The sequence below is a fragment of the Bison bison genome, unplaced genomic scaffold (genome assembly GCF_000754665.1).
Source record: "Bison bison bison isolate TAMUID 2011002044 unplaced genomic scaffold, Bison_UMD1.0 scf7180017864158, whole genome shotgun sequence".
Taxonomy (NCBI): domain Eukaryota; kingdom Metazoa; phylum Chordata; class Mammalia; order Artiodactyla; family Bovidae; genus Bison; species Bison bison.
In genome coordinates, this window is record NW_011494730.1 from 4,489,836 (window position 1) to 4,500,386 (window position 10,551).

The 10,551-nt window shown below is 40.9% G+C and overlaps 1 protein-coding gene across 2 annotated transcripts in view; it reads right to left on the reverse strand.

Annotated features, from left to right (window-relative positions):
- The window catches only part of USP40 (ubiquitin specific peptidase 40), an 81,543-nt gene extending 71,978 nt beyond the window's left edge, over positions 1–9,565 (reverse strand). Inside the window, exons 1-5 of one of the 2 annotated variants that reach the window (XM_010841236.1) lie at positions 9,456–9,565; positions 8,149–8,363; positions 4,992–5,059; positions 3,449–3,562; positions 696–860 (exon numbers count right to left, since the gene is read on the reverse strand). In XM_010841236.1, coding sequence (XP_010839538.1) covers positions 696–860; positions 3,449–3,562; positions 4,992–5,059; positions 8,149–8,344 — 543 coding nt within the window. In that variant the 5' untranslated portion in view covers positions 8,345–8,363; positions 9,456–9,565. The remainder of the gene's footprint in view (positions 1–695; positions 861–3,448; positions 3,563–4,991; positions 5,060–8,148; positions 8,364–9,455) is intronic. The other variant, XM_010841235.1, reaches the window with a different exon arrangement.
- Between the last annotated feature and the right edge of the window lie 986 nt (positions 9,566–10,551).

Sequence of the window (10,551 nt, forward strand, 5' to 3'; positions counted from 1 at the left end):
TATACAAACATATAAACTTTCTATAAATCTTGCCATAAGAAAAGAAGGTTTTTATTAAAGGACAATGGTTCAGTGATGAAATAATTTGTTATATAAGATTTGTAGTGCAAGCAGTGATTATTAAATTTACATAAGCAAATTTCTAACTACATAAAATGGACAATCTGTTAGGACAAATAATTGAAGGTTACACCAGTTTAAACAGGATATGATAGCTTTATATATATATAATATTTAAACATAAGCACACACATACGAACGAGCTTTCTGAGGGACATCAATAAACTAAATCCAATATATAATTACAGATTTGTTAAACATTCCTCAGTGTTTTCTGTTTTTATTACCCAAGTGACTTTCTTTACGATATTCCAACCACTGACCCATGACGACATTGGCTTTTCTCATGATGCCACAGGTCCCTACTGTAAATATTCCCCAAATCTACTTTCTAAATATTAGAGCGCTAAATAGAAGATTTAAGCTATATCTTAAGATATCTACTTCTTTCAGTTTACATGGAGAAATCTGGATTATAAATTTATAATCTGGGAGCATCTAGAGTACAAGGAAAAAAGTGATGGTTATTTATAGTAATAAGCACATTAATCCTCATATGGTACAGATCACAGATTTAATTACATGAATTATAATTTATGATTTAACTTATTACTAAAATACTCTTGCATATTCACCTGCTTTTCACTGACATTCTTACATTCTTTACAAACAATCTGGTTAACAATGGTTCCGTGATATAGACGGTTGATGAGGTCATGGCCGGAGGTTCCAACTAAAGAAGTTTCCAAAGCACTAAAGAGAATTCGATTCAGTTCCTGCACATCATGTTGCCTCATTTCCTATAAAACAGGTAACTTTTAAATGTAATTTTGTGCTTCAGAATTTTAAAAATAGATTTTAAGTGATATTAGTTGAAAAACACAAGACTTATTTAGAAATCCAAAGGCAAGCCTCTGTCAAATGTAAGGATGACTAAGCTAAATGAGCTGAGAGCAGGCTAAGAGATCACCACCTATTCTCACTTTTACTACAAAATGAAAAAACAAACAGATGGTGTTCAGTGTGTACACATAACTCAAGTCACCCGAGAACAGGAAAGTGCATTTGTTTGGCAGGAAACCACATACATGGCTGTGCCAGAGGAGAGGAAGGAACAGAACAGACAGAGAACAGTCAGGCAGCATGTGCACAGAGAAATCACAGATCAGAGGGACAGGTAAACACTCTGAATCATCAGCATTTGAGAAGAACTAGAGCTTACTGCTTTGACATGTGGACCAACAAAGCAAGACTAACACACTGCCTGGAGAAAAACTCTGATGGGATCTGCCTTAACCTGCAGATTAACTTGAAAGCCACCGAGAAATCCTTGTATGAAACTGTGTGTGAAGAGGACGAGAACCATTTATAAATCCAAAGTCAAGGGGCACACCAACATATAGGAATGGCGAACACAAAAACCAGCACAGGAGCCCGAGGAAGAGCCAGGAACATCAGCAAGGGTGGTGAGCGCCACCACTGAGGGCTGCAGGGAGTGGAGCAGTGTCTCCTGGACTTGGCACGTGGACGCCGTGAGTGACTGTGACTGGAAGGGTAGAAAGGAGGGAGAGGAGTAAATGGAGGGTGCAGAGGAGTGGGCTGAGAAGATGATTTTCAAGGTACATTTCATGGGAAGAGAAGCTGATAAAGGGATGAAAGCTGGAAAAAGATGTGGGACCTAAGATCTTTTTCTCAGTTTCTGACACACAAGATACTAGGTGATATAAATTTCTCCAATATCACTGGCTCTGATGGGACAGAAAGTTTGCAGAAGTTTTCAAGCTCTGTTTCTGAACAATCCTAAGTTTGGCAAAGGTGTCTCCAAGACCTCTCTACCACTGCAGGTCAGTCTGAGAGGGTTTCCTACAAGATTTTATTTAGAAATCAATCAATCAGGTTTTCACATCTTTAAGAAGGATGAAGCCAACAAGAGGAAGCTCTTTATCTAAACAAAGAGAAATCCATCAACTGATGACTAGGTTAAAAGAAGCCAAAACACAGAGGCATATCCATCTGATAGAGTATTATCTGGTAATAAAAAGGAATGAAGTGCTGAAACATACCACAACATGAATAAATTTTGAAAACTTTACATGAAAGATGTTAGCTACAAAAGTTCACGTATTATATGAAACAATTTCTGTGAAGTGTCCAGAAGAGGCAAATCCACAGAGACAGAGGAGAAAAACGGTGGCCAGGGACTCAGGGAAAGGGCACGCAGGGCTGGGGAGGAATTGCTAATGGGTACGTGGTTTCTTTTGGTGGTAGTGAAAAAATGTCCTAAAGTTGACTGTAGTGACCATTGTTCAACCCTTGTGATGCTTGTACAACTCTGAATATACTAAAAAACCACTGAACTTGTACCCTTTCAAAGAGTGAATCTTAGGGCATGTGAATTATATCTCAATAATTTAAGACAAGACAATACCTTTAAAATAAGGAAAGAAAAAGGAATTCACCCTAATCACCTGCCCTACACCAGAAACGTAACATACACTCTTAAGGGAATGTATTATACCCTATTTTACTTCTAAGCCCAAACCTGACTTTTTCACCACATAGCATTGTCCAGTTATTTAGTGTTACTGGTTAGAAGACAACAGTTCACAGTTTATTTCTGAAGGCAACATAACCTTATTCTGATCATTGCCTCTTTAAATTCTGTGGTGGTCTCCCATACCTTCGTCTCTGCAAAAATACATCTATTCCATAAAAAAGTGAAGACCTGATTTTGACTTTGTACAGCTAACAGCTCATCAGTATTGACAGTGTGCATCTTCACTTAGCAGGTTTAGTGTTTGCATATAGTGAAATACCCTTTAGGAGTGCAAGCAAAAAAAAAAAAAACTAGGAGGAAGGCCACACACACAGTAGGATACAGGAAGAAAATGAAGCGAGTCAGGAGAAAGGCAGGACAGGGAAAATGAAAAGACCTGCCAAGAATGATTTCACTGTTTTGCTTGAAGAAAATGTTCAAAATTGGAATATCCAGATTTAAACACATAAAGGCAGATATATTAACTGCTAGTCAGCTTTTTAAGTTGATAAGTGGTTTTCTATAAAAATGGCAATATTCCATTAACATAACAGGTATCACATCTCAACTACACTGTACAAAGGGTAGAAATGATAAAAACCAGCTCTTATAAACATTTTCCCCTGTATCCACAACCCCTTTCCCCAACCCCAAATGACATCCATTCATAAAATCCTGAGTAACAGCAAATGTCTAAAATGTATTTCTGGCTTGTAATTGTGTTGTATTAGAAGTAAATATTTAAACATTATCCTGAGACCATAAGATAAAATTAAAGGAAGCTAGATAACATGAAGCCAGTGTTCACTCTTTATTGCTGGTAATATTTCCCTGGAAAGCTGACCTTCGTACCTCATCACTGGTCCACCCAAAGCTGTCAGTGAGGTCGGCTGTGGATACAGCTTTCTGGTCTAAGAGGAGAAGTTGTGCAAACAACCGCTGTAACTGCAAAGGTATGATTCGGACCTGAATGAGAAACAAACGTGCTCCTAGATTAAATGTTTTAAATGTTAGCTGGGCATTTTTAAAAGAACTGTGTACTAGTGTTCTCCTATCTCCTAGTCGATTTAGTTCACTCAGGAGAAAATTTACGGATACTGTGAAGGATGAACACATTTATTTTTCTTTGAAAATTCTAATTCAATACAATTCTTAGCTACCTGGAACTCTCTACCTTGGCATAGTACAGATTAATATTAAAACCCAAACTGGCCCTAATAAACCACCCAATTAATCACAGACTGACAGGACCTTAACTCTCCAACAATTTCATCCTTTTTCCAAAACTGCTCAAATACAGACATACTCCCTATGGAAAACTTTCCAGCCGCAAAAATCTCACAGGGCTGGTGCACCCTGCCTTTGCTTTCTTCCTGCCGGCACCACACCCATTCTGCCCCTGTGGTGTGTGCTGGGACACTGAGAATGCTGCTCAGAGTCTGCTCTGAAGACTGGATTTAATATCTAAAGTGAGAATATGCCAGACACTTTACAGCAATTTTGCATTGTCATAACATTTCTTTATAACAAAAGTCTGATCTGCAACAGATTGAGAAAAAAACAAAACAAAACAAAAAACCAGGCTCTTTGCCATACACAGAGTTTGAGAGACACTGGGCTGATCATGAAACTCTTACTAAGATAAGTACAGAGTGTAGTCTGGGGGTGATAAATTTCTGAATGATATTTAAGCAAGGGAGGAACATGATTAGATATTCACTTGCTGCTGCTGCTGCTGCTAAGTCGCTTCAGTCATGTCTGACTCTGTGCGACCCCAGAGATGACAGCCCACCAGGCTCTCCCGTCCCTGAGATTCTCCAGGCAAGAACACTGGAGTGGGTTGCCATTTCCTTCTCCAATGGATGAAAGTGAAAAGTGAAAGTGAAGTCGCTCAGTCGTGTCTGACTCTTAGCGACCCCATGGACTGCAGCCTACCAGGCTCCTCCGTCCATGGGATTTTCCAGGCAAGAGGACTGGAGTGGGGTGCCATTGCCTTCTCCAAGATATGCACTTATAGTAAGCCAATTCCTCAGTTTATCTCCAGAATACCAGACTGAGAGAATACTGGTCTCTGTTTTTGTTCTTGCTACATGTAAGTGCATTAAGTGGGTTTTTTGGTAGTGGTTTTTGGTTTTTGGTGTGGATGATTTGCAAGTATCTCCTCAGGGGAGAGTGAGGCTGTCTATAAAACAATAGCAGCATTACAATTGGAAAGCAATTCTCTGGAAGGGAAATTCCCTTACCAGTAAGGTACAGGGCAAAGTGCTTTCTAAAATAAAGATTATAATTTGGTAATTAATAAAATTACTGATTTCTATGAATAAGGAATTTAATTCTTTCCTTAAACCATCTCCTTAATATTTCAAAAATCCCCTGTAAATCATGGATTTAATACCTTTGCATCAGGTTTATCCTTGTCCTCTAACGAACCAAGCTCTTCCAGGCCAAGAGAGAATAAAGCTTCTAAACAAAAAAGTAGAATCAAGAGATGTAAATGACATTATTTCATTTTTTGAAAACTTAACTGTTTTAGAAAGCCAAGGCAACCAGTTAAAATCAGCTAAAGATTCAGAAATAAGATTATGACAATATTTATATCCCTAGACCACACATTTTGCTTTCTGGTAGCTTTATTTTGGGGCTTCCCTGGTGGCTCAGTGGTAAAGAATCTGCCTGCCAATGCAGGAAATGCAGGTTTGATCCTGGGTCAGGAAGATTCCCTGGAGAAGGAAACGGCAACCCACTACAGTATTCTTGCCTGGGAAATCCCATGGACAGAGAAGCCTGTGGGCTACTGTCCATGGGGCTGTGAAGGAGTAGGACAGGACTTAGTGACTAAACAACAGCAACAACACTACTTTTAACCACGGACTATAAAGTGGAAGCTAAGGTTTCAATATGAGAGAGCTGTAAAAGGAAAATCATACAATTAAAAACCCTGCAACACCATAAATCTTTGGTGGCTTCCGACTGCCTATGGCAATGGGTTCCAAAGGCCACAAGAGTAGAATTAGGAAATATTTAATAGGATTACAACACTTACAAGCCACAAGTGAGAATGCCAACCATTCTTTCATAAGGAGGAGCACCTTTAACTCTGAGATTATGCCTTTCTCTTTTTTGGTAAGAAAATATCTTTTCTGCATCAGGGGTAATAGCAAATGGCAGTGAGCTTACCTGGAAAAGAAAAGTTGGTAACCCACTGCTGGTCTCCAGCATTTTCTTTTAATTCAGTGTCTAGGAATGCCATCGAATGCGGCACATTTGAATCGTTGGGAAGTCTGTATTCAGACAGGAACTCCTACTGGGAGACTCTGATTTACTTGAGGGAGAAGGGATGGAACAGATATTGTCTTGCACTGAAAACCACTACTGCCTTATTGATTACTGTTACATTCTCCCTGAGTTCCCAGCAGGAATTGGAAAAGCAAAAAATATGAAGGTTGTATACACAAAGGTTAAATCATAAAAACCACAGAGAGACTTTTACAATCATCTCCTACTATTCCCAGCTACACTGACCTGGGAGTACAGGGGAACCAAAGCTAGTTCTGCTCCTTTAAAAAGGATTCCAAAGTTTCCCTTCATTCTGTCAGTCCTTACCCTTTTCCAAATTACACTTCCCCATCAATGAGCATCAGGATTCATGCTAAGCCTTACAAGTGCACAAGTCACACTCACATGTCAACCCATGTGCTTGGCCAGCCACCTGCTTTGCTGGAGGAGAGCCTGGGGTTTTCAGTCCTATCCTTGCTTAGCGGTACTCTCAGCGACCTGCTTGCCTTCCAAAACAATCATCTTTCTCAGGCTTTTTGGATTATTTATGAAAATATTTTTTATTTTTATATTTTTATTGAGTATAGTTGATTTATATACAACTATATAACAATGTTGTGTTAGTTTCTGCAGTACAGCAAAGTTAATCAATTATATAGTCTCTTTTAAAGGCTAATTATCTACTTCAAGTTGCTCTTTTAATTTCAATTATACTAAAACTTAGGAAAGATTTAACCTCTGTAAGAATCTGCTTATTCATCTTGCAAACTTTTAACGGTGGAATTACTGAATGCATTGGGGGGGATATTCTGATGGAGTGGATGGAGTCCAAGATGAGAACCAACACTCTTAAATCCCAAATTCAATTCAAACCATTAGAAGGGCCTAGGAAGGGGTTGATGATAATTACACACTAAATCTCTGAAGGCAAGAAGTCTTTGTAAGCTTAGAAACAACAAAAAACATCACAAAACTTTGCTACATTTGGTAGTGGTGGGAAGAGGGTGAGATAGTGAATACAAGCCAGGATGTCTATCCTCAGAATACGGAGACATGTGAGGAGCTAAGCTACAGTCATGGAGCTTTGTAGCTGGGACCCTCCAAGGCCATGTGAAGGTAGAAGAACGTTAAGACTGACTTCGCTACAGAGGAAGCTAGTTGGCAAAGGGATTTGGGGACAAACGTGGAGAAAAACAGGGGCAAGGAATCAAGGGTCCAAGGAGGTAAGGTAGCTTCCTGTAGGTGGTTTCCAGGAGATTCCCCCTAGATTCTTAAAGAAAATCTGTTAATTGAACTATTTTGACTGGGTTTCTATTCCTTGCACATGGTCTGTAATCTAACACCCTGTATCTCTGGAATTCAGAATTTCCAGATTTTAGAAAGTTATTATGAACAAAGGGTTATGTATGTTAACATTACATCCCCAGGAGAGTGTGGGGCTAATAGTATCTATTAACCAATGTTAACCTTAATATTCCTGTAACAAATGTATGACCCACGTGAGATAATTAAGACTAGAAACAGTTTCACATCAGGTCAAGGTCTGAGGCCAAACAGGTTCAGATTATTAGATCACGCTGTTAGAATTTTCTGGATTTCAGAATTGCAGATAAACGACTGTAGTTTGTATGAATTAATATGACACCTCCCCACTCCAAAGAGAAGCATATAACTGCATTGAGTAACTGTGGTTTAAGTGTTTATTACTTTGAGAAGATAAAAAAATACAAATACTGAAACAATAATGAAGACTGGTCCTCATGACAAAACTGTCTTTAACATTGTATTTTAAATTACGCTATTTAGTCTCTAAGTCGGGTCCAACCCTCTTGCCACCCCATGGGCTGTAGCCCCCCAGGCTCCTCTGTCCATGGGACTTCTCAGGCAAAAATACTGGAATGAGTTGCCACTTCCTTCTCTAGGGGATCTTCCCCAGCTAGGGATCAAACCTGCATCTCCTGCACTGGGAGGCAGATTCTCTACGCCTGAGCCACCAGGGAAACCCCATATTCTAAATTACAGGAAGGAGTTACAAAAGAAATACATTGCTTTTTAGTTTGTTACTGAACATTACTGTGATCATACAGAAAATATTCATAATCTAAGCTTCACATTTCTCTGCAGAGAATTACCAATTTATGTCCCTCATAGGAACAATGAACACATACTGTGGAATACACATTTAAAATAATTCATCTACTTGTGATTCTGCATGATTAATTACATGTAGAGATGAGGGTACATATTACTAGCCAAATGCATGTAACATATCATACCTCTGAATTCAGGTGTGAAATGAAGAGTCTGAAGAAGGGAATTGAGGTAACAGGTTCCACCCTGATTTCTGATTCCACTTAAATTGGTGAATTCTCTAGGAGCAGGTGGCTCCAAAGCTTTGGTCTTTAATCTCTTCCCTTTTCCATTATTATTTGACACACTGGAATAATCTTCTTCAAATAGGTCCCCAAACATTGTGAAACTAAATACTACCCTTAAAAAAATATGACATGTTATATAAATGTCTTTATTTTTAAAACAGAATTTCCCCACATCTCCCCCTTGGGAGATTTTAAGTTGCTCCTTAAGAAGTCTGGGCTTTGGAGACAGCAAGACCTGAATTTTTTTTCATCCCAGTTCCACACTACCTGTGTGACCTTGGGCGAGTTCCTTAACCTGCGTTCCATGTAAAAATGGGATAACTGTCATGCAGGGTCATTAAAAAAAAAAATCAAATAATGAAAGAAAGGCATTTAGTCTATAGGGTTTAGCCCACAATAAATGACGGCTATTTTCTTTTAAGGCATACTGATATCACTAGTGAAAAAAGAAAAAAAAAAAAAAACATCAATACACCTAATCCGCTGAGGTGGCAAAGTCAATCCTAGATTCTGAGCGTTGACAAGAGCCTGGGGACTGTGAATCACTTCCCCAAATCTCTGCTTCTCACACTCCTTGTACCAGATTGGGTCAGCTAAAAAAGTTAAACGGAACAAATTAATCCCTACAGGAATTTAATACCGGCCCCAAAGCTGGACAGCCCGGAGTTTCACTGGGGGAAAAAAATGCCATTTAAGTCGTCGGGCCTCAAAGGCTCACAATATTTATCGAGTGATCTCGATATTAGCTCCTGGGACGTCAAGCATCCGCTCAAGGTCTCACTCACATCGAGTGTGGAGAACGGTTCCTTGGAAGATGAGAAACGCAAAGGGCCTAGCCCAAAGTGACAGGAAACGCTGAAATAAAATTATTTTTCTTTTCAATCCGTTCCTCAGGAAAAAAAGCACACACACAAAAAAATGGAACGTGAAAGTGTGGCCTCGAGCGCGTGGTCTGGATTCCGGTCTCCCCCACGCCACGGCCGAGGCCAGGCCCTCAAATCCTTCCAAGCCACCGCGGAGCCTACGGGCGCGAGGCGGAAGAGGTCCCCGCGGCGCGGAACCGCAGATCCCCACGCCAGGAGGACACCGCATCTCGGGGCCGGCCCGAGCACCCTCTCGCCTCGCCCCCCTCAGGCCGTGCCGCCCACACAGTCCCTACGCCCGCCTCGTCCCTCCCGAGACCCCCGGCCGTCGACCCCACTTACAGCCTAAAGCCCAGACCCCCGCCCCGGACAAAACTCGAAGCGAAACAACGCGCAGCAACGGGGCGCCACCATGATGGCGTATGCAGTTCTCCCGCCGCTCCGTACGTGGGCAATTTATGGAACGCGGGGACTACTTCTCCCAGGATGCCCTGCGGGACAGCTGGCCCGCCGCGCAGGATCTCGTGGGTAATGTAGTCCTTTTGCGCCGAGATTTCGGCCGTCTGGTATGATGGACGGTGTTCGCTTCTAGCCTACTGGCGGTTTCGCGGGTTCGCTGGATCAGGCGGCCACTCATTCATTCGCTTTTTAAAAGTTTTATATTTATTGCTGTTCGTAACTCATATTAGTTAGAGAATACAAAGATCGCTTGTCTTTTGGTTTGGCTAATGCTAGGTTACTTAAACCTTGGAAATATTTGTGTAGAGCTTCAAGGGTGCAGTGTACTTTCAAAGACATTTTACAAGTGTATCTCCAGTGAAAAGTGTTCCACATAACTTTGATCCTTTATAACGTCCTCAATATTTGTTTTGTCTGCACCAACTCTCATATCCAAGAAAAGAAAGAGGAAAGTGTTAGTCGCTCCGTCGTGTCCAACTTTTGTGCCGGACCCTATTTGCCTATGGACTGCAGCCCTCTAGGCTTCTCTGTCCATAGAATTCTCCAGGCAAGAATACTGGACTGGGTTGCCATTCCCCTCTCCAGAGGATCTTCCCAACCCAGGGATGGAACCCGGGTCTCCTGCACTGTGGGCAGATTCTTTACTGTCTGAGTCACCAGGGAAGACCCTCATACCCAAAGGTACACTAAAAATACCTCAAAATCATGCTCTTTTGCCCGCTTGAGCATGTTTGGTGGGCTATTTTGATAGGGTTGTTGTTGGTTTTTTTTTGGCTCTTCTGGCATCTCCTGTCCGATCCAGCTTCCATCCAAGAACGAATGAGGCAGATGGGGAGAAAATCATTTTGACTTAAGCTAAAGGTTTCAGAGATTGAGAACAGCAATAGTGATAGACAAAGTCACAAGGCAGGAATCAAAGTGAATGCCAGCCTGAGGGATTTGTGTTTGGAACACAGGAGGGACATTTCTGTGGTTGCCA